The 26,143-nt window shown below is 36.2% G+C and overlaps 1 protein-coding gene across 1 annotated transcript in view; it reads right to left on the bottom strand.

Annotated features, from left to right (window-relative positions):
* LOC138702246 (spondin-1-like) overlaps window positions 1-26,143 on the bottom strand; it is a 221,765-nt gene that overhangs the window by 134,539 nt on the left and 61,083 nt on the right. The window contains exon 4 of the mRNA XM_069829834.1: window positions 5,490-5,701. Coding sequence (XP_069685935.1) covers window positions 5,490-5,701 — 212 coding nt within the window. The remainder of the gene's footprint in view (window positions 1-5,489; window positions 5,702-26,143) is intronic.

Here is a 26,143-nt window from a genome sequence, read left to right as displayed (position 1 = left end):
AATCGATTTCAGGGAGGTGGGATATGATGGTAGGGACTGGATTAATCTTGCTCAGGATAGGGATCGATGTCGGGCTTATGTGAGGACGGCAGTGAACCTTCGGATTCTTTAAAAGCCATTTGTAAGTAAGTTGTAAGAAGGTAGAGTTAAATTCTGTCTTTGTTCTTAATGGGAATCATATATAAAATCAGGAAAAATAATCTTTAAACTTACACAACAATGAATTTTCACCAGAGTTGCAGTTACTTTTATTTCAGACGGTCAAGCGACGCAACAATGGAATTATTGTATTAGAAACATGTGCCGTTTCAACTGACAAGCAAATATTCTGATGGGAGCAGATAAAAAAGTTAATTTTTTTCTTTCACCATGTTAATAATGTCAAAAGAAGTGCTTATACAAATGTTGGTCACTCGACCGCAATTATGAGGGCCGTAAAAAAATAAGTTCGCCAGGGGCCGTTAACAGAAAGGAAACACAATTTCATTGGAAAAATTTATTTGAACAGACACAGCAATTATTGAGCTATTTTTCAACATATTTCCCACCGGAATTGAGACATTTGTCATATCATGAGATCGACAGAGAGGTGCAGACGCTGGTTCTGATCCCAAGCGGCTGACTTCTACGACACAAGGATACAAAAACTGATCCCATGGTATGACAAAAGTCTCAATTATATGTGGGGGGTATGTTGACAAATAGCGCAACAATTTCTGTATCTATTTCAATAAAATAATGTTTTCATGCAATTGTGCTTTTTTCCTTAAACGGCCCCAGGGAAGATGACTTTCTAGACGGCCTCGTAATTGCGGTCGAGTGGCCCAAATTTGTATAAACACTTGTTTTGACATTATTAACATGGTGGAAGAAAAAAAAATTAACTTTTTATCTGCCCCCTCAGAATGTTTACTTTTGAGTTAGCTATAAAGATGCTGATGATACTGTTTTACTTTTTAGTGGAAAAACTTGGACTGATGCTTATTATAATGCAAATTGGGGCTTAAAATTAAGAAAAAATGGTTCGATTTAAATTCACTTGTAATTAATAGAGATAAAACAATAGCTATCCCATTTTCTTTAAATAATAAAGGTAATAAACCAATTTCATCTATACTACAAATTAAAATGCATAATTCTGATTGTTCTGATATAAATTGCAATTCTTTAGTTATTAATGAAGTTAATGAGGTTAAATACTTAGGTATAATTATTGATAATCATTTAAAATGGAACAATCATATTCACTATATTTGTAATAAATTACGTAAAACATTATGTTACTTTGTTATTCTAAGAAATATTTTGTCAATTAACTGTTTATGTATAATTTATTTAGCACTATTTCAATCTATATTTATGTATGGTATTATAGGCTGAGGTGGAACTTATAAATCCAACCTTTATCCGTTAATTTTACTGCAGAAAAAAGTATTAAAAATTTGTTTAAAAAAGCAGAAAGAATACCCAACTGAATTGTTTGAACATTTCAAAGTTTTCAACATTAAACAAATGTATTATTTTATTTCATTTAAATATTTTCATAGAAATTGTAATAACTTTGAAAGGTATATACATAAATATAGAACTAAAAAGATGAATTCTCTGCGTTTGTCTGAACCAAAATGTAAAACCAATGCAGCTTTATATCACAGCATGAGTCATGGTCCCAGATTATTAAACAAATTTTATTCCAATAATATTTCAACCACGAATCCTCTCCAAATTAATAAAAAATTAAAAAATTGTATTGGATTTATAGTTTGGGTTTAAGCATATTAAACACTATTTAATCTGTATTCAGTCTCAATTTTAAATTTATTTTGTCTGTATTGGAATCCCCTCCTGAGCACGAGTCTTAATCATTCACGAGTGGGCTAGTTTATCTTTCATTGTATTTATTAATTTATACTCATTTCAAACTTACTAGCAATAATAAATAAATAAAAAAATAAATTTCATTCGCGGAATCCCTGTTTTATCCACCTACATTACAAGATACATCCCAAAGGCGACATGAATCTCCGGTAGCTCAAAACTTCAATCTCACCCCTCATTGTATCTCACTTTTATCCAAATTACCAAATGAGCAGGGTGAATTAAGCGATGGAGTGTAAGGTAAGCCTACACGCTCTTGCGCCCCTGATAAGGGTCCTTTTTTTGCGTTGGCAAGAAGTGGCAGACAAATTTTACCTGGACTCATGTCGCCCTCGACCGGGCTTGAACTCTCGAACCTTGAATCCAGCGGCTATCGTGGTGACCGCGGACGACGAGATGAGACGTAATGACGTCGTTGAATGGCACTGCTCCTGTCTCCGAGATTGATGGCCTCATCAAGGTGCGAACATATTGTTATGGCTGGAAACGGAACGCCTATAGTAATTCTGTGTCCGGCGGAATTTATTTCAGATTGCGTGCCTTTGTCCACGCACTGTGCGCGTAATAGAAACACTTAGCCACGCACGCGAAGAACACTGGTCGTCCATTAGCAAACGCTTCCAATTAACCCCCATGTCGCAAGCAGCTCTGGGATGTTTTAATTAATTACATTATTAAACAACAATAATTACTGTCTGGCCATGGCAATATTTACTGACGAAAAGCATAATAGATGATCAGAGTTTCCAATTTACGATGCGTGGGCTCTGCTTACATACTCACGATGATGGCCTCTCCTATCAGGAAGAAAGTAATAAAATTACCACGCTTGTTATAATTTTCGTGTAGGCTATTACCCTACAACGGAGTAGTGAACTTCGTCGAATAAGAGCATTACATCAAAAATGAAATTAATACTGCCAGACTCAGTAGCACTAGAAACGGCTCTAGTTTATCAAAACGGGAGACAATTCAAAAAGACTGTGGGGTTGTATCTCAGACATAGCTAGGGTTACCATGAGAAGAAATTCTACAGGAGGACATGGAATCTAAAATAAGAGGACACTGCTGAAAAAGGAGGACTTTTTAAAAATTGGTATGAACAAAATTGAAGATAAAAACAATGGCTCACCTTAGTCAGTTCTCTCACTAGTTGCTGGATCAGTATTACATCTGTACCCTACTTATCGGTGGAGCCCACTTTGTGCACAAGAGCCTGAAGAGACAAACTTATGTCTTGTAACAAATAACTATGGAACTATTCACAGGGATGTCCTTGACATGATGATACCTCTGACTGTCTCCGTTAGCATGCGATTTCGTTCTTTTGTCCATGAGCAGATATTAGGGAAAATACTCTTTCAGCACTTCCATTGTGACCTGAGGTAAATAAATAGAATTGACATATTTTTTTAGAGTTCTGAGAAAGTTTCAGTGCTCGCAGAACTATTGGAATTGAAGAATTTGCACCATTGTTTATTTAAACTTAAATCCTTGTCAAAATTAACTTGATTATCATATCTTTGTAAATTCAGAATACAAAAATTGATACAATAGCTTAGAATCATGAATAGTGACATTTTTAGAGTGTAAGAATTCACTGTATGTCAATAGGCCATCATATTTTATGTTTTTATGTGCTCCAGCTTCAATCATTGAAAACAGTTAAATTCTTTCATAGGTTTCTCTATTTATTTAGATATTCTATGCATAATATCGCACATTATTCAATATTAATATTAATTCTAGTTGAAATGAGAAATGCCGGACATTTCAAACTTTTTTTAAATGCCTACCGGACAGAATAAAATGATTAAAAAGAGGACACGTCCTCCTTTTGCCGGACGGATGATAACCCTAGACATATCTACACGTTTTTTGCGTGGGTACGTCACTGACAGAACTGCTGTTAAAGTGAACGTAAGCGGTGACAATCAACATTTTTTTCTTCCCAGATAACCTGAAAATTGGTACATCTTCGCGGTGCTGGGACTCCTGAGACTAATCATCTTGAATGCATTGAGAGTAAACATGTCGGTTGCTATAGTAACCATCGTGCTCTATTCTTTGTTACCAGTTGTTTATAAGCTCGCACTTATTTGCTCTGCGTATGCCTTGACATTGTGAATTTTCTCGCTTCACTCAAATTCGCTGGCGAATTTTTCCGATTCAACTTGTCGACTGATTATTCTTGCTCATTTTAAATTGTAGCCAGCTTCGTTATAAATCGTTTGACATCACTGCGAATGTTCTACCGCTTCGCATTCTCGGGTTAGGGTACTGTACGTACAAGACGAAGCCTGGCTGGTTACCGGGCTCGTCGCTCGTAGCCTAGCTGATCGCTGGGTAGAAAGTCAGGATGATCAAAACGAAGCTTGTTTGTATCTGCCAGTCAATGTAACTGAACTCACTCTGCTTTTAAAAATCGTCTTTAAAAACAATAACAATTTGTAAAAGTGCCAGGAAGAACTATATTGGTCTCTAGGATCTCTGAGGGTACTAGATATTTTGGTACATGTTTTGCTATTAGATCTATGCAAGAGATAGTAAATATCAATACCTTAAAAACAATATAGGCTACTTTGCATACTTCCGCTCGGTAATGAATTTTGGAATAACATTCTGGAGAAATTATACAGATATATAGTAACAGTATATTCCTACTACAAAAAGAGTAATTAGAATAATAGTATGTGATAAATGTAGGGAATCGTGTAGGACTATTAAAAAAATACAAATAATGTCCATGGCTTATCAGTATATTTTTTTATTAATAAAATCTTTCTCTATGTAATGGTGAAAACTTTGTAAATAATTCAACAATTATTGTTCATAGCATAAATACGCGTCAAAAAATGACTTTCGTACTCCATCGGCATGTCTATCGTGCTATCAAAAAGGGAGTGCGTTATATGGCAGTAAAAATTTTTAATAGTCTCCCTTGGATATAAAAAATGAAACTGAAAACATAAGATTATTTAGGGCCAAATTAAAGAAGTACCTAATTTCTTACGCCTTCTATTCTGTAGGTGAATTCATGACATTCAACAACGCTTCATGAAATTGATACTAAAACTTTGTGTTGTACTAGTGGACTATATTGTAAACCTCTTCTGTATAATGTTAATATTATATTTTATTTAACGATGTTCGCAACTGCCGAGGTTATATCAGCGTCGCCGGTGTGCCGGAATTTTGTCCTGCAGGAGTTCTTTTACATGCCAGTAAATCGACTGACATGAGCCTGTCGCATTTAAGCACACTTAAATGCCATCGACCTAGCCCGGGATCGAACCCGCAACCTCAGGCATAGAAGGCCAGCGCTATACCAACTACGCCAACTAGACCGACTCTTCTATATATATTTCAACTAGACTGTGACTATAAATTAAGTTTTTTGACTTGTTCCATATTCTAGCTGTGAAGCAATGTACGAATACCATGGAATGCTGATACATACAATACAATATATTATAACCTGTACACATTATAAAAGAGATCTTCGACCTGATGTTGTGAAATTCTTCCTTGTAAGAGATACGAAAAATTCTCAAAACACACACACACACACAGAGAGAGAGAGAGAGAGAGAGAGAGAGAGGTGCTCGTACCCTGGAGTGGTTGCCGTCTACGAAGAACTCGGCTTCTGTGCGCCCGGCGCCCGTGCCGATAGGCGGCGCGTTGAATTCGTCGTACACTCCGCCTTCGCCCTGGGTCTGCTCTTCCAGCACGTCGGTGCGCCCCGTCTCTGCGAACGTCTTGACGCCGCTCGACGCACGCGTGCCCAGGCGGAACAGCACGAATGACTTGTTGTGCGAGCGGCCTGCGAACACAAGCAATACGTAACTTACCAGTTGCGATTAACAAATAGCTAAACATCATTTATTACAATGAAATTCAAGTACAAATGTAGAATGAAACAAAAATTAAATGAAAAAAAAAAGTTGATTTGGGTCATTTCCATATTGGATGATTTGATCTAACTATGAGCGTATTCCGAACCTCAGCGCTGAGCAATCTGATGGCATTACGGTGTTCCGAATTTCATCGATGGCGTCACTGATGCTCCACCGGTGTCGCACCGGTTCCACTAGCTTGCAGAGGTGTTGGCAGTCTCCATCAGCCGCCATCAGTGAATCTGATTGGTTCTTGTATAGGGTGGGAATTAGCAGACGAATGACATCGTGCACTGTTGTGTCATGGCGGTGTGTTCTGCTTTAGTTCTGCTGTATTGTTTGTAATGAGCACAACGTAAAAACAATATGTTAATGGCTTATGAGCGTACATGTCAACGGTTCAGTTATTACTATCGTTTCAAGAAATAAATTGCTTATGCTCTCTTTTCTTTGAACGAGATGGCAGTACGGAAATTTCGCAAAATGTTGCTAGCGTAGCACAGACAACAACTTATACAGTCGCCATGACAGCCATCGATCCTTCCAGCAGTTTTGTTCCCATTTCGCTGCACCGTGACGTCATTGTTGTCCACCGGTCCGGTGAGATTCGGAATACGCTGAAAGCACAATTAACCCTCGAGCGAGCGCGCCTCTGTAAAAAGTACTACACAACATTGAATTAATATAATTTGTCCATTTTACTTTGCTTTTAATTGTTGTGAGTTTCAGATTGCTTCAGCTTACGCAGTTAAAAGTTGTGTTATTCGGTCTGCAAGCGAGGAGTAGAAAACTGAATTAAACTATAGCATTGTCACTGCTGTGTATACAGCGCGCCTGGTCATGCAAATAATATTGAATTTCCTTGTTATTCGTAAAGCATTGCGATTTAGTACAATGTACATAATTCCTAGTGTTGACTTCGACATCTGACATCAATGAATGCTATAAATAGGGTAGGACATCTAATGGACAGCAAACTAAACTGGCTAGTCAATAAGGGCCGTATTCATGGACATTCTTAGCGCGGGCTTGCGGTGGATGTTCAGCGAAGTAACGTTTTTCGTATTCATAAACCAGTGTTAGCAATAAGATATGATATGAATTCTGTACAAGTAACCAGTCGATAGCCGGGGCTAGTTTACCATGCTCTTAGCGCGTGCTAGCGAAATGTCTATGAATAGATCCTAAGGATTTAGAATTGAGAAAGTGCCTGATAACAAAAATGATGATGAGTCGAAAGAGACAAATGAGATTATTATTATTGAAAGGAACCATAATCTGAACAAGAATATAATGAGCTTGATGCACGTAATGAAGCCAGGAGATCTACTGCTATCGATCATTTTGCCGGAAAAGACGGAAATTGGAAATGGATTACAATTTGTTCCACAGTTACTTCTAAAACAAAAGAAGAAAACATAATAAAAAGTCCCTTGAACTAAGTATGCTGCCAGAAATTTTAAAAGTGATATTGAGGCGTTCACTAAACTTATTATCATTGAAGTGATCGATGGAATTGTAAGGTGTATAAATTTATACACTCAATATAAGAATGCGTAGAATATTCCAGAGATAGAAACGCAAAAGAAACAACAAGATATGAGATAGTGGCGTTGCGGATTGCTTTAAGATCTAATTAGAACCAAGAAAGCAAACCACACAAATGTGACCGAACTCTGGACAACGGATGGTTCTGGAATATAAATAACGAGAGCGGTTATAAGGTAAAAGAGATTTCTATTTCTTTTACACTGCATCAATTTTGATAGCAAGACCACGAGACAAGAAAGGTGTAATTTTTGACAAACTATATTCCAGAAAACAATGATTTCTATGGAAACGCTGAAGATACGTAACAAAATCCCGGAAGTCTCACTAAATTTATTAGATAAAGTATATAACGTGGTAGTTAGATCTATAATTACGTATGGGGCAGAAATTTGGGGTTGGGGAAGAACGGAAAAACTTAACCAGGTACAAAGCGACTTTTTAAAACGTATAGCGGGGATGGGGAGGGGAACGGCTAACAGCGGAATCCTAAGAGAATTCGGACGCCATCGAGACTCAATAGAATGCAAGATAAAAGTTTTAAAGTACTACTTGAGGATTGTGCATGGAGATCAGTCTCTTATTAGAGCGGTCTGTTATAGGGAGCAGCTCGAGAGGAGAGACCAGGTAACCTGGGCAGGTAGATTACGTAGAGGGTTGGAGGAAATAGGCATGGGATTTATAATCGGGGAAGATTGCAGGAATAAGCGAAATGTCTGGCGGAAAGTCAAGAAACGCCTTAAGGATGTAGACAGGCAAATAACAGAAGGGGAATGTAGGGATAAGGTTGCTCTGGAGATCCAATCGATGATCAAAACAAATTGGGGGGCCGAATTATATCTCTATGGAAGTAGCAGAGAAGGTAGACTGGGTTTAATCTGGTTTCATCTAGGAGTCTGGAGGGCACTTAAAACCGTTAACGAAGAGGGGCGAGAATATGTCCTCTTTGTAGTAAAGGCGAGATATCATACCACATTTTGTCGGAGTGTGAAGCCACAGAAGCTCTGAGGAAACGATTCCTGCCAGAGTCCTTCATTACATCTAGCAGGGGGCACTTGGCAACATACAATATGTTAAATAACGTTAAATTTTGTGACAGTGTGGGGAAATTTATGGCAAAAGTTCGACAGTTGAGGGTGGAACTGGCCGAGGGTGAGAGAGCCGAGGAAATAAGGGAAAGAGTTATTAATTAGTGTTGTAATGATGAAGTAATTAGGGAATAATGTTCTTTTTGTATTTATTGTGTCTTTTTTTTCTATTAGTATTTTATCGCGTGTGTATGTTTTTTATGTATTACCTTTATATTTATTGGTTAGATTATTTCGTCCAGTCTCAATAAGGAATTGGTTTATATATGTATATATATATATATATATATATGTTTCATTGTGTTGTTTTTTTCTCTCTCTCTTTTCATATCTTATATTTTTTTTATTTTTATTATTTTTGTGAAATTTGGTTTGAAGTTAGATTAGTTGTAATTGTGATAATTAATGATAACGGTAGTAATAATAACTGTTGTTTTACTATTTTATCATTAGTAGGTATTATTTTCGTTTTGAAGATTCAAACTGTGCATAGTTATAGCACGAATGGGCGCACGGGCTCGTGCGAAGGATCTTGTGTACATGAATTTGTATAATTTATTATACATCAATAAATCTGTCTGTCTGTCTGTCTGTCTATCTATCTATCTATCTATCTATCTATCTATCTATCTATCTATCTATCTATCTATCTATCTATCTATCTATCTATCTATCTATCTATCTATCTATCTATCTATCTATCTATCTATCTATCTATCTATCTATCTATCTATCTATCTATCTATCTATCTATCTATCTATCTATCTATCTATCTATCTATCTATCTATCTATCTATCTATCTATCTATCTATCTATCTATCTATCTATCTATCTATCTATCTATCTATCTATCTATCTATCTATCTATCTATCTATCTATCTATCTATCTATCTATCTATCTATCTATCTATCTATCTATCTATCTATCTATCTATCTATCTATCTATCTATCTATCTATCTATCTATCTATCTATCTATCTATCTATCTATCTATCTATCTATCTATCTATCTATCTATCTATCTATCTATCTATCTATCTATCTATCTATCTATCTATCTATCTATCTATCTATCTATCTATCTATCTATCTATCTATCTATCTATCTATCTATCTATCTATCTATCTATCTATCTATCTATCTATCTATCTATCTATCTATCTATCTATCTATCTATCTATCTATCTATCTATCTATCTATCTATCTATCTATCTATCTATCTATCTATCTATCTATCTATCTATCTATCTATCTATCTATCTATCTATCTATCTATCTATCTATCTATCTATCTATCTATCTATCTATCTATCTATCTATCTATCTATCTATCTATCTATCTATCTATCTATCTATCTATCTATCTATCTATCTATCTATCTATCTATCTATCTATCTATCTATCTATCTATCTATCTATCTATCTATCTATCTATCTATCTATCTATCTATCTATCTATCTATCTATCTATCTATCTATCTATCTATCTATCTATCTATCTATCTATCTATCTATCTATCTATCTATCTATCTATCTATCTATCTATCTATCTATCTATCTATCTATCTATCTATCTATCTATCTATCTATCTATCTATCTATCTATCTATCTATCTATCTATCTATCTATCTATCTATCTATCTATCTATCTATCTATCTATCTATCTATCTATCTATCTATCTATCTATCTATCTATCTATCTATCTATCTATCTATCTATCTATCTATCTATCTATCTATCTATCTATCTATCTATCTATCTATCTATCTATCTATCTATCTATCTATCTATCTATCTATCTATCTATCTATCTATCTATCTATCTATCTATCTATCTATCTATCTATCTATCTATCTATCTATCTATCTATCTATCTATCTATCTATCTATCTATCTATCTATCTATCTATCTATCTATCTATCTATCTATCTATCTATCTATCTATCTATCTATCTATCTATCTATCTATCTATCTATCTATCTATCTATCTATCTATCTATCTATCTATCTATCTATCTATCTATCTATCTATCTATCTATCTATCTATCTATCTATCTATCTATCTATCTATCTATCTATCTATCTATCTATCTATCTATCTATCTATCTATCTATCTATCTATCTATCTATCTATCTATCTATCTATCTATCTATCTATCTATCTATCTATAAATGTATACAATGAAGTACACAACGCGCCATCTCGTGTAAGAAAAAATACGCTCCCGCTCCAGGGTTAAGGACGTGAATTCTAAAACATGCTAACTCCAAAAATTGGAAAATTGAGTTAAGCACATTGTTATGTCTCAGGGTATGATGTCGTATGTTAAAAACCGTCAAATACTTGTTCTTTGTCAAGTTCACTGATCTCATGAGAGACGATCTGAATTCTAAGCCATTCTATGTCAATGTACGAGTAATTAGTACATATAGAATTCAGAAAACACCAGGAGTTAGCATGTTTTAGAATTCAAGTCTTCAATTTAAGCTGAATGGTAGAGTGAATCACCATTATTATGTGTACTGAGCTCCAGAAATTTCACACTTCCATGTAGACAAGGAGTGAATTTACTGAGACTCAAAGTTTGGTTACCTCTGATTGAGGTTCTGGCTGGTATGTACATCTATTACACTGAACAACAAGAATTTTGCTCCGACTTAAAACAATGTGTCCCTTATTATTTTGTGTGCTCTGAATCTGAAAATGGATCTCTTTTCTTCGTATCACGTAATAAGATATGTATTATAAATTAAGATATACTTACTTACTTACTTACTGGCTTTTAAGGAACCCGGAGGTTCATTGCCGCCCTCACATAAGCCCGCCATTGATCCCTATTCTGAGCAAGATTAATCCAGTCTCTACCATCATATCCTACCTCTCTCAAATCCATTTTAATATTATCTTCCCTTCTACGTCTCGGCCTCCCCAAAGGTCTTTTTCCCGCCGGCCTCTCAACTAACACTCTATATGCATTTCTGGATTCGCCCATACGTGCTACATGCCCTGTCCACTTATTGTTAGGTTTCGTAACAAGCTGTTTTTTTTACGGTGATGGGTTGTCAGCCCTTTGCCCAACCCCCAAGCTGGAGGACCACCCCTTATCGGCTGTCCACGACTGCTTATTCAATATATTCGCAGCTACCCTCCATATCTGGAGGCCGTCTCCTCTATCCGCAACCTGAGGACGCGCCATGCCGTAAATTAAGATATATTAGTTCAAAGTGAGGTCTACCCAATGAACAAACAAGGATGTGGTTTTCAGTATTTGAAAAGAAAGTTTACCAGTTTAAGTGAAGGCAAATTAAAAGATGGCATTTTCATAGGTCCATAAATTTACAAAGTTATAGCTGAGTCCTTACTTGAGGAAAAACTTTCTGTTACAGAAAAAATGACATGATGCACTTTCAAAGATGTTTGCTTAAATTTCCTTGGAAATTCTAGGACAGACAACTACATAGAACTTGTTGTGGAAACCATGTCAAGTGGATTTGAGAAAATGGGATGTAATATGTCTCTCAAAATACACCTTTTACATTCTCATTTGGATTTCTTTCCTCCTAATCTTGGAGCAGTAAGCTACAAGCATGGGGAAAGATTTCGTCAATTAATATTTGAAATGGAAAGGCGATATAAAGGAAGATGATCATCCAGCATGCTTGCAGACTATTGTTGGTTTCTTGTAAAATACAGTCCAGAGTCTAGTTATAAACAGAAGTCATGAATACAATTCTTTTAAATGTAAGTTCAAATCCCGAGATTTTTCTCATTATACGCATAAAATATTTTTATTGTTGATGTATTTTAAACTACCTAACATCATTTTTGGATCCAATACACATTTTTCAAGTATTATGAGTCATTTTGAATCCCTAGTGTGCTGTAATTTTACTAGTGGCAGTGAAAAACTGAAAAAAAAAAGACGTTTCTTAATAAAAATTCAATTCATTTTCCCCGGAAAAGACAAAAAGTAAAAATTGGTTGTTCAGTGTTATCAGGAAGTGCATCTCACTTGACAATATGTGTCAGAGGAAGAACAACTGAAGTGCTGAGATCGAAAACGGGACTTGTCATCAATTTTGGGGTATATGAGTTAAGAGTGCTCCTTTATTATATGAGCCACTCTTCATTGATTAATTAGCACGTCTGGCCGCGAAACCATGTGGCCTTGGTTCGGTTCCCGGTAGGGGCAAGTTACCCGGTTGAGGTTTTTTCCGGGGTTTTCCCTCAACCAAAAATGAGCAAATGCTGAGCAACTTTCGGTGTTGGACCCCGGACTCATTTCATCGGCACTATCACTTTCATTTCATTCAGACGCTAAATAACCTAAGATGTTGATAAAGCTTCGTAAAATAACCCACTAAAATAAAAAAATTAATCGATTAATGTAAAAATGGAAGTTGTCACTGCGTGGAAAATCGTAGACATCTAGCTTTAAGTTGAAAAATGAGTCTTGTCAAATTACTAATCAATCCTCATCTTCTAACAAAGTGTTTAACGCGCTTCGAGATTTAGTGTTAAAGAAAATTACCCGGTTATAGTGATGTACCGAAGTCCCTATGATATTTCCGTGCAGAAATTTTACATTACCATATGATGAAAGATGGGTGGAGAGGAGAAAAATTCTCTCCACTGTCACACATCTATGACACAGTGCATGAGGGTTGGCCACTAAAGGAAAACTAAGAGGCAGAACTTAAACTGAGAGGATTCAATCCGGCATCGGAATTGGAATCCGGTGTGGCTTAGTAACAGCACGTACAGCTGAAAACCCGGGTTCGAGTCCCGATGCCTGAGAGAATTTTTCTCCTCTCCACCCATCCTTCATCATAAAATTACCCAGCATCCAAGAATCTAGGAGTGAGTTTTTGGACAGTGAAGATGACCCAATTGAATAGTGTGTTACTGAGGTATCAATTTCTTTATAAATACTGTATAAATGCATACCTTTAACGTTTATGTAATAATATATAGGCCTAATACCAGAAAATTATTAACAGTTTTAATTTATTTACTATTTTTTACGAAAATATGTTCCTTTAGATCAAAAGGAGACATGTAAGCAGTTTTCAAACAAAGTAAATGTGATTATGGACAAGGTAACAATACCAAAAACAAGGAGGTAAAGCATATGGAGTGTAATTGGTAACATTTTTCTTTTTTTTTTTTTTTGTTGTTTTTTCTCAAAATGACATCAGCATGACTAGTCCCGTTTTTGATCTCAGTGCCTGAATTGTTTATATGCATCTGAAGTCTGATTAGTGTAATAAGCAGTTAGTCGACGATGTATGCAATGGATGGGGAAAGGAACTGACCACCCTATCCCATTATCTCCTGGCCTAGTTGCTTCGTAAGTGGTATGACTTGTGAGGTTCATACCTGTCTTCGGACAGTTGACTAAACAATGTCTGGTTGTGGACTGTCATCCAAGGATGTAATTGGATTATTCTTTTTTAAGGAAGAGTTACCTCAACAAGCTTCGTAAATCCACTTTTCCTGCCATTTCTGCACTCTATAGGAATGAACGATTTTATTTTAAACAGAATGACGCACTACCGTACTTTCACTAAGATCATACCAGGTCAATGGATGGAACGAAGAGGTGCTGTTGAGTACCCTCCACGTTCACCCGATTTAACTCCACTTAACTTTCACTTACTTATAAGGAACCCTAAAGGATGTGATGTAGCACAGAAAACCAGCTAGGCTATATTAGTAGATCTAAATGGAGAAATTGAAGTGGAGTGCGCAATCATCAGAATGGACACATTGATTAATGTTGCACACGGAATAGTTTATCGAACTCAGAAGTGTCTGGATACTAATGGAGAGCACTTCGTGCACTTGTTGTGACAGTAGTTAATAAACATGTATCAATTTAGTAATAAATATTTTACTGAGATATTTTGCACCTTGAAGTATGTAGCCTATAGTACACCGTTGTGACTGAGGGTCTCGGGTTCGATTCCCGGTCAGGACGAGTTGCCTGGGTGAGGTTTTCTCGGGGTTTTTCCCTCAATCCTATGGATGTATATCAGGTAACTTTATCAGGCGATTGGAACCCCACTCATCTTATCCACTTCCTTTCCTCCCCCATCATCCCGTTTCTGGTTTTTCAGATCACTCTACACGCGGCCTCCCGAAGCTGCTGACTGTCTCAACCGGCCTCCGTGGAATGTAGTTTCTGCGATGTTAGATGGCTTCTGCAATGGCACCCGAGGCGGACCTTTTCGGGGGAGGAGTTTCGCCTCGGACCGACAGGGGGGCCTTGGGAGAATTTGCCGAAACAGGAATGGTATATGGATTCTGTCAGCTGTAGGGACCGGTCATTAAGGGAATCATGTGGTTAGGGCGGTGCGCGTAGGGGATGTGTGGCATGCAACTCATTCCATATCGAAGGTTAGCGCAACAGATCTCAACAGGTCGCAGTGCTGGGCCATCCGTGCTCCCCTTCAGTTAAATTCCATTCCATTCCAATTCCATGTAGGCTATATATTATATATTTTATGGACCTCTCTGTACTTACTTCTATTCACGTATTTTAAGTATTGATTAAACTCAGGAAGTGCTAATTGTACCAGTACTTCTATGAAAATGCAGTATACACTAATAAATTGTAGTGCATGCAGAAAAGCTTTATCACTGGAATGTATTTACTTAAACGGGTACTGAACAAAAAAAAAAATACTTTTTTTTTTTCACATATTGTAGACAACGGTAAGCTGATGATAGTACTGAAAACCGCAACTCAGCAAAGAAATTTTGTCCACCACTGCTGATGACGTCACACTGTCGCCCGTTGACTTGCATTGTGTAAGTTCGTAGCTACTTAAAACTTTATTATGGAAAAAAGAACGGTTTCCCCCCCCCCCCGCGATTTGGACGTGAATTATATAGTGAATGTAACGTGTTTAACTAAAGCAAAAATGGATTTGCTGCGGTGTGGTATAGCAGTTTGACGTCACAAGCATAGCTAGTATCTATGTTTAGAGGTATGTTATTCTGGAACCGTTGATAGGTCTAGTTTGTGCCATTGTGTGTGTAAATAAATGAATGTTGTTTAGAATATATAATTCCAGAATGTGACCTTTAAAAACAGCATTTCCCTACTACCTTTATTGACTCCACTCATTGTTTAACTTTGGTCTACAGGTCTATCTGATGAGAAATGTATCAAAGAGAGTCGTGTCTCCACGTGTGCTCCAACAACCTGACCAACGGCCTACAACAATGAAGTCTTACGATGGATCTATTTTCTTAAACTACTTTATGTCTTACAGTTACTATTTACAGTAATTTTTGGCATGCAAGCTGTTTCACAGCATCAGTTTCAAGGGGGATTTCGGTAGACAATTTTGAAAAGTTCCCTCGTAAGAAAGAGAAGATCATCTTGACCACTGTGTAACTTCAAAATAAGTCGTACGAACATTTCCTTGATTGAAGTTACGGTGTGTTGGAAAGGGGGGGGGGGGAAGCTTGCAAGGCGTTAAGAAGAGAGATGGCTCAGAGGCTGAATTTAAAGTGGATTGTGAGGCTCTTCCTCCGCTGGCTGGAGTCTATTGGCTGCCACATACATCACCCGCTCTCCGCATCCGCGGCAATATGGAAAACTCGAGCAGCCATTTCTTGGTTGACACTTTCCTTATATCCGACGACCAACCTGCACTTACAATGCTCCATGAAAAGTTTTCTTTCTTCTTCTGACTGCAACTTCGGCAATCATTCTGCAAACTTTCCGAACACAGCACAATTCATGCCTGACAAATGAACATCGCCATTAATAAATCCAAAGCCGCCACCGCTTTTCTAGTTTCAGTACTGACTCTCGGACTACTGTTCTGCCTTATCGCTTCCCAGCACGCATTTGTTTCACTGTGTGGCGCACCAGTCTTTGTTTGTTTGTTGTTATTTGTGAATGAAACCATAACACTTACAAATGTTGTCACTTTTAATTAATTACATACTGGAATTTGTAGCATACAGATACGCAATAGGTTAAACAAAACAAGAAAAAAACAACGTTCTCACTGCCATTGCTTTTAAAGCCATTTCTATGAAACAAATTTTATTTGCTCACAATGTTTTAGACAGTTTATAAAAAGGAACTAAAATGCATGGACATGCAAATATATTATTACTAGTGGTTTGTGCAGCAAATGCTGCAAACTAAGTTCATTAGACGTTCAAATAAACATTTTTCAGATTTATTTTCAATGAAGAATACCAGACATTCTGAAAGTTATTTGCTTCCATAATAATGAAAGATACTCTCTCTCGAGCCAATACTGAAGAGAACCACGCATATAAATATCTACACCACACCGCCATTAAATATATAAAAACGACCTAACCCCACTTGATTAATAACTATAAAAATATTTGATTCTTAATAAAATTATTATCTTATGCAAGTTTTATAGCTTTCAGTAACATATACTATATATACTATATAGCCGCCACTCAGTAAAATATAGAAATCAAAATCTAATTTAAGTTATTCTCTACATCTACTTATATAACCCCAAAATGTTTCACTTTCATGACATCAATATAGCATTAATATGTATAATTAATGAAAAATAGTCACATCACGGCATTAACTACAATAATATTTCATTTCTAATAGTAATAATGTCATCAAACCACCTCAAGTTTTGTAGTTTTTAATATCCAATACACAGCTGTACCCAGAAAATTACACACCACAGAATGGAACCTGTAAATTATTTTTAGTAAGTTAAGTTTTTAATAACCAATTTAATTTGAGCTCTAAATATGTCAGCATTCTTGCAGATCATGGCCTTCGTGTAATATTGTTTACTGTTGTGTGTGTTTTGTTTTATTCTGAAATGCAACACGGCCGACTTGATGCTCGCTTCGCTTCTCCTGAATGCAATTAGCTAGTTCTCAAAACTGACGACAGATGGGTTTTGGAAAATACGAAAATTATGTAGGAAAATTGACATTTCACTGAAAACTACTATTTTTCCGAAAAACTTTGGGTTCCAAGCTTCAAAATGAGGGGCCATTTATTAAAATCCGTTCAGCCGTTTTCCCGTAATTTCCATTACCATTTCAAATTATATATATAAATGTACGTATGTATTATACTGAACATGTTTTTATATTGCGTATTTAGCCACGCTGTATTAATTACATGGTTATCAACTACCTCAATGCAAGTGGTGATAAGTAGAGACGAGAATTTCGTGCACTATAAAATCCCAAAATATGCATGCATTCATGCACTATCAAACTATGAAACATGCACGATCAAGTGAAAAATACATTAACATATGCACTTTCATTTTTGTTCCAAATTTCTTATTGCACTTCACTTTTTTTTGCGCAGTTAACAACTAACAACATTTATAAAATTGTTTCTGTGAGGTTTCTGCGCTTGTCAGTCAATATGTTTTGTGGGCAGAGAATGACAAGAAGTTATGGGTGCAAACTTGAATAAACCCTTTTCTGTTATTTAGTTCTTTCTTTCTTTTCCTTCTGCACTCCTGATTCCTGAACCTAAAATAAGGAGCATAAAAATCGAGAAACTGAGGTGTCCACTCAAAATCATTAAAACATGCATTTCAAAAGCTAAGAATTGGTTAAATATGAATTATGCATTATTTTTATCCCCCAAAAAGGCAAAAACATGCAAATATGCACGAAAAAATACACATATTTGGAACCCGAAATTAATGAAATGGATAAGTACTAATTTTGAGCTATGTCCTATGTTCCTATAAAATCATGCATTTGCATGGAATTATCGCCTCTAGTGATAAGATATTTTGGCTGAGTTCGAAGTTAGCTCTGGGTGTACGTGACATTACCTTACAGTTAGAGAAACACAAAGGAAAACTTTGCAGATAATGAGGCCAAGAGAGACTCCAAATCACGCTAGAGCGCAGCACCGAAGCCAACTTCTAGTGACTATATAATATGTTCATATATGTACGATGTGAAAAAAGTCACCGGTCAAATAGTGAAAAACAATATTATTTTAAAATGACAAATATAGACACAATTTATAATGTCCCCATAGAGAAAATCTAGAATTATGAAGTTTGGTGATTGTGAAGGCCATGACTTTCAATTTCAATTTCAATTTATTTCAAGTTATTCTCTACATCTACTTATATAACCCCAAAATGTTTCACTTTCATGACTGAAGTCCACCTCATCCAATCCAGTAAATGTTATTAAATTTCTCACGGAATGATATGGCTGGTGTACATAAAAGGTAATTTACTTCGACAATGGATTGTTAACTCTTCAATAAATAATAACTGGTTGGGTTTTGCATCATTTCAGTAAATGTTACACCCTCAGTTATATTTTATAGGTGTAAATGATGTAAATATGTAAAGAACAATATTGTATCAATGTCAGTCTATATGTATGTAACAATTTGTATAGTTGTTCCGTACATTTGGCTTGAGTAGAGGCAGGGGCATCGCGATGCTATGTTTGGCGATCACTACGTTCCATGGTGAAAAATAGTAATCAGAAAATGTTCACGAAATTACTCTCACATTTCTAAGAACAAAATCGATATTTAATTTATTTTTCACGAGAAATTTGTAAACGTTTCACAAAAAAGGCCCCGATCATGGCATAATATGCTGTTATACCACCTAGCTCAGGGCTGGGCACATTACATGATTCTGAGAAATGAGCGCTGTTTACTTTGAAGAGCAATTCTCCCGAGCGGTGTGACGCTTGCATACTGTACGTCACTCGCTGTCATTGCAGTGGATGACTCTGCAGTAGGATGGTGAACTTCGAAGATGCATCCGCCTGAAGCTGTATGTCAGACGAAAACTCAAATTATATTTTGAGATTGAACATGGCTAATTCATATGTTCCAAACATTGAACGACTTCTGCAAATGAAACGGTCTCACAAGTCTCGGAAAACAAGTACATAGTTATTTTGGTTATTGAGTTTCAAAAAGTTTTCTTTCAATAGAAAATATTTATTGATTTCAGATTGATAGAAGTACGATTTTGTTACAATAGTTTATTCCTGTAAAAGACATGTGTAAGAAAATGTTTATTATTAATTTTCTTTTTGTGTTTCTGTTTGAAATCCTTTATTACATATGTTTATATTATTAATACCATTATGTAATTGTTAAAGCACTGTGCATATAGATTGTGTAAATAAGCCTAATGATTTGTGTGTGTGCGTGCGTGTGTGTATATGTGTGTAGAGCGAAGTTTATTTCATTAAATTAATAAGAGTGTTATAAAGTCTGCACTATACAATGGATTGATGTAATATCCTTATAAACTATTATGTTCTGACAGACTGAATGAATAGAACAACCGTGGCTCTTGTTATATTAATGCAGGGAAATGAACTGTAATGTGAGTCCGCCACTGCGTGAGCGTTCTGCTCCGGCTTGGAATCGAAGTGCCTTGCGGAGCGAGAGAAGCTCTGGCCAACTATACGGAGCCGCTCTCATGCCCGGCGCTGACCTAACTGAACTATATTCTCATCCATTTTCAGTAACGAATCATACATGAAGTAAATTATTAGTGAAGCGTTTGTATCAGCAAATGTTCCGTAAATATTACTATTGTTATCATTCAGCTGCATTTGAGTAACGCCAAGCGGGTATTAACTTTCTATAATTACGTATGTATTGTGCACGCGTCTGTTTCGTGTTCATGTCAAAGCACAACAGAATAACATTTTTTTGTACACTGAAACCACTCATGAATTATTATAATGAACTCTTTCAAGTAAATTGTGTATACATGCGGAGTCCCTTTGTTACATATGAATGGAATGACTCACATTGTCATTTTATCGGATACAACGTCGGAGTTTCCATGCCACCAGAAGTCGAATTTCCGTTCCACAGAATCCATTATTTATTTTCTATTGGTGTAGGTCCAATATAGATGTCACACGTCAAAACGTATGGAGATAATAATATTTTAAACCTTATATTTGTAGGATTTACTTTATTAAGTTAACGTAATCCCAGCTGTTGCGAAAATAGAGCAGAACTTTCGGCGCTGGACCCCGGACTCATTTCACCGGCATTATCACCTTCATTTCATTCAGACGCTAAATAACCTGAGATGTTGATAAAGCGTCGTAAAATAACCCAATAAAATAGAGCAGAATAGAAAATTATACATACACCGTGTCCCGCTTAGAGGGATAGAGAAATAATTGCTCACCACTTAAAACCAGATAAAGATATCGTTGAGATTTACATCTGACAAGATAGAGAAACTGTCCAAGTTTACGCAACACACTTTGAAAACAGCTGCATGCGTAACTTTCGTTTGTTCGTTGCTAAAACAAGTCTGGGACCATTTTGTAGAACACGCCATGGTCAGCATGTGGACACCACAACAGAAAATTCAGTGTGTTCTATAGCTAGCAGAAGAAAAATCTGCTAAGCGAGTGCAACGCCGTGTTCTTCGTACATGGACAGGTGAATCGGAATACGAGGACCCATTGCCTGGCCAACCAGGTCACCCGATCTGATTCCCTTAGATTTTTTTTTTCTGAGGATTTGTGAAGGATGCTGTGCACCAAAAAGAAAGAGCTAACACTTTGGAGGAACTAAGACAACGCATAACAAAGGCAGCTGCACTAGTGACTCCACAAATGCTATAGAACACTTGGCGGGAGGTTGAATACCATTTAGATATCTGCAGAGGAACTCAGGCCTACACATCGAGTTGCATTGAGCTTTCTCCTAAACTCTGAGAATTTTTACATCAAGTTATGCAAAAAGTTATGTTAATGAAACATTATTTACACTTGAAATGATCACTTATTTCTCGATCCCTTTAAGTGAGACACGGTATATATATATATATATATATATATATATATATATATATATATATATATATATCCTACAATTTTTTTGCAGGCAACGATGAAAAATGTAATCTAAGAAATCGTCTTCTTCTAATGCTGTATAAATCAACAGTAGGTAAACTAACAGAACGAACAGAGTTCGCTCTTTAAGAATAAGTCATTGCTAGTTTAAGGGTTCCTTTGTTAGGGAAGGCCTAATATCTACAAAAGAATAGGCCTATAGTTTTAAAGCTTATACTCCAACGGTCTGCATTCAAAGTGAAGCTCGTTATTTTACAAGTAGGTAGCACATATACTGGGTGAACAATCCTTCGCGCGCCCGCGCTTTCACGGCTTACAGCTAGTTGGCGAAACCAGCTGCTAAGACTCCCGTCTCCACCGCGCTGGAGGTCGCGTCAGGCGCCAGTGTGAGTTGTACTCTTGCAAGATAAGCACGTGTTCTTTAGGCGACGCAATAAAATGTGTGTAACACAGCGTGGTAATTAAGACATTCACCGACTCTTAGGACAAAAATCCATATTTTCCCTTAATGTGTTTGAAACTTTGGTGACATGATTCTTGGGAGTAAACCAAGCAATTTATGTAATTGAAACTTTAAGATTGAATTAGAGGGCACAAAAAAAATGTTTATGAAAACAATAAAATTTTGGACCGACCTAACTCCATTAGAAAGTGACCCAGGGTAAACCTTCTTTCGCGAAAATGATCCCATAAATATGGAGAATATTACATACCAAAAATATTTATTTATTTTGAACCATTCAAAAGATATGCCACATTATATAAACAGTCTAGAAAAATATATTCATATATTTGTATATTTATGGAATAAAATAATATTATAATCGAATGAAAAAATAACTTTAGTTTACAAGATACATGTTTAAGCTTCAATATGGTACCTCAATGAAGTCTTTTGGCCAATATTGGAAGTCAACTTTTTGTCCGTCGGAATGGTAATAAATATCGGAAAATATGTAATAGGAGAAAACAGACACTGACAATGGTGTAAGTATAGAAAGTATAGTGCACTTATAATATTATAAATGCTCAAATAATTATGAAATAATTGAGATAATAGGTACAAGTTATATATATCTTTGAAAACTAGAAGAAATGAGCTTCCAGATGAGGCAAAAGCATTATTTACCAACATTTTGAAGAACTCTTGACATTTCTAGAGTCGATGAAAACTTTGTCAATATGGATCAATTCAGGTATTCTAGTCCCCAAAGATTATTCATGTATGAATTATATGTGTGTGCAGAATTATTATCAATAATTGTCTTATATTTTTATACCTTGTATGTATCATTTATTTTGATCTGCTGTTCACATTTTATTATGCTTTTTCCTTTATTTCTATATGTTATATATTAAGTCTGATTTCTACTTAATCGTTGTTTACATTATATTATTATTATTATTATTATTATTATTATTATTACTATTATCTTATTCAGTTTTGTGTGTAAAATTGTAGTGTACTTTGTAAATTTTTACTGTTTTTAACGCAGTTTTACTCCTGGTTGAGTGTTAGAGAAGGCCGTATAACCTTAACTCTGCCAGGTTAATTAAACCATTATTATGATTATGATTATTATTATTATTAATCGGCTAGTGCTGAAAGGAGATAATTTCAAGCGCGATTCCCTGATGTCAACGTTCCAAATGGGTAAGCAAATAACTTCCACTTTACTTTTTAAGTGTTATTTTTAAGTGTGTATTAGTCTTTATTTTTAAAAGTGTTATTAGTATTAACTTCGGTAGATTCTTTAAGGATTTATTTTGGGTGTTTATTAATAATAATTAGGCTTGTAATGTTGAGGACCGATAAGGTGCGTTACGGTGGTTTCAAGTTCACTATCCGTTCACCAGCCAGTACGCTAGTATATATAAACACTGTGCCTGTTGAATACTCCGTTCGCCAGTCACTACCGTAGCATACGTAAACAGTATACTGCTGAATAATAATGCCGAAGGTTGAAGGTTCTCAGGCGCATGCTTTTGCAGCGGAATTTGGTGAGTGTTTTGAAGTGAACGACAGGAACATTACATGTAAATTATGTAATACAAACATACAAGGTGACAAGCGATATTATATACAGAGACAGTGTAGCACAAGAAAACATACAGAACAGCTCAAATTGGTATTCAATAACAAAACAGACGAAATACCACGCGATTCCCTTTCGAATAAACAATCAAAATTTTTCCTGGATTTGTGACAGATGAAGGTGGCTGCTGATATATTGTTATCTAAAGTAAACAACACCCACTTTAAACATTTTATACAAAAATATACAAATGAAAACTCCTATGCCATGTAACATTGCAATAAACGTATTTAAAACTATGTTATGACAAAACATTATGTAAAGTAAGGCAGACCGTTGCAGGAAATAAAATCTTTGCAATGCTATGTAGCTTATATTTACTTTTAGAGCAGTCCAGATTTGTTTATGTGCACCTTTTTATTCCCGTAATCGATCGCAGAACCAAGTCAATGTCCTCGTACTAGCTCACTTCCCCGGCCTATGTACCTGCTCCAGTCAACATTTGTAATCGGTTCCCAACATTACAAGCCTAGTAATAAGTTACGCGACAAACTGCAGGTAGATTTACTGAGGGTTTCCTGACACCCGTTCACAGCGGTTATCGGATTCAGTTGCTCAAGACCCCAAAGCAGTGGAAGCGGGCGCGCGGAGGATTGTTCACCAGTAGAATCTCATTATTACATTTCATTATTTGTAACAGTGTTAAATGCCGATGTCTTAAACATAAAATGAACTGAAAAAGTAAACAGAATAGCTGTACAGTTCTTGGTAACTGGGGAAATTGTCTATCCCTGGAGTCAAAAGATGCATTGCAACTGCAATGCATGTGGACCCATGCAGTAATGGGAATGTTGTGAGCCATTTCCACGTAAAATGAATGGATGCCCACTCCGCCTCCAAAGCTCCGCAGCGCCAGTCTTTCTTCCCGCCCCTTCCCACCACAGTTGTCTGCCATTCAACCAGGAGTTTACTAATTAAACCCAGTTTAACGCTTTAGAATTTTTCAGCTTCTGTTTCGCTTGAGTAACATGTAATAGTCACAAAAAGCGGTGTAGAGCTCCAATCGATTGCAAGCGCATTTATATCTTCGTTCTTAACGTGTCAAACACTCCTACTTTAGTTGCAACATCAGCTTCAATCCGTATATCATCGTTTCTAATTTTCTTTCTCTAACTTGTGTTATTTTTAAAATTGGTTTATTTTACGATGCTATATCAACTGTGATGGCTATCTAGCGTCTGAGTGAAATGAAGGTGATAATGCCAGCGAAATGAGTCCAGGGTCCAACGCTGAAAGTTACCCAGCATTTGCTCTTAATAACTTGAGGGAAAACCTCGGAAGAAACCACAACCAGGTAACTTTTACTAACCAGAATTTGAACCCAGACCCGCTCGTTTCCCGGTTAGACGTACTAATGGTTAACCGTTACTCCACAGCGATGGACAATTTGTGCTGTTACTTTTAATTTGTGAATAATTTCAAGGGAAAAATTGTTCCGGGGCCGGGCATCGATCCCGGGACCCTTCGCTTAGCGCACGAATGCTCCACCGGCTGAGCTACCCCAGGAACTATACACGACACCGTCACAATTCTTCCCTTTATATCCACATAACTCGGGCTGACAAGATGCCAGAAACCCAACTTTAAGTGCACACAATTCTGTGTGACTTATATTGTGGCTTTCTGTCAACGTACTTCGAGTAACGAATATATTATGCAAATCTGGCTTTCAGGTAGTAGCTCCCTGTGAAGCAGGTTTGAATAATTTCAAGGGAAAAATTGTTCCGGGGCCGAGCATCGACACCGACGGTGTCGTGTATAGTTCCTGGGGTAGCTCAGTTGGAAGAGCATTCGTGCGCTAAGCGAAGGGTCCCGGGATCGATGCCCGGCCCCGGAACAATTTTTCGCTTGAAATTATTCAAGTCTGCTTCACAAGAAGCTTCTACCTGAAAATCAGATTTGTATTTTAATTTGTGATTATTAGGGCTAGGACTTAAGGATTTCAGGCTTTATGAAGAGGTGGTTTGGCCCTTTTAGGATTTCACTTTTTTCTAGCCATAAATCTGCATTAAAATCAGTATCGAATAAATTTTAGCAGCAAACAAAATTTCCTTTTACCTGTTGACTTAAAAATACAAAAACATAGTGTTTAGGTAAGAACACAAATTACTTGTAATAAATATTCAGAATTATTATTTCGTAAACATTTAGGCCTAGTTAAAAGTTAGCATACAAAACAAAGTATTATGAACTGTTGCTATGAACAACCATGGCTGGCAAGAAAACAGTTCTATGTATGTCTTCATAACCGACGTACAGAATACTTCTAAAGTCTGTGAGGGAAGAATAGGAGAATGGAATTGCAAGGGACCGTATTTTGTCCCAGGGCGTACGGAGATAAGGTCAGCTGTTCATAGACTATATGGTATTGACGTGGCGCCATATTTGACGCGTGCCACAGCATCTTGTTTGTGCTGAAGTTGACTTCCTATTCATGATTCAAAACTAGACATCATAGACTGTTCACAATGCATTAGAGTGATGTAGACTAATATTACGATGTTGTTTCCTACAATTTAAATTATTTCTTCATTTATTTAATTCATTTATTTTTACTCGCAGAGTTAAGATCAAAAGACCTCTTCCAATCAACCAGTATAAAAATGCACAGCAAATACAAATAACAACACAGAAAATAATGGAATAATAATAATAATAATAATAATAATAATAATAATAATAATAATAATAGCAAAATGTGGATGTGTTTAGTTACATGTAATTCGAAGAGTTTAACAATTACATAT

Source organism: Periplaneta americana, chromosome 6, assembly GCF_040183065.1.
Source record: "Periplaneta americana isolate PAMFEO1 chromosome 6, P.americana_PAMFEO1_priV1, whole genome shotgun sequence".
Lineage (NCBI taxonomy): Eukaryota > Metazoa > Arthropoda > Insecta > Blattodea > Blattidae > Periplaneta > Periplaneta americana.
The sequence above is the reverse complement of the archived record's forward strand: the minus strand, read 5'-3'. Positions and strand labels throughout refer to the sequence as shown.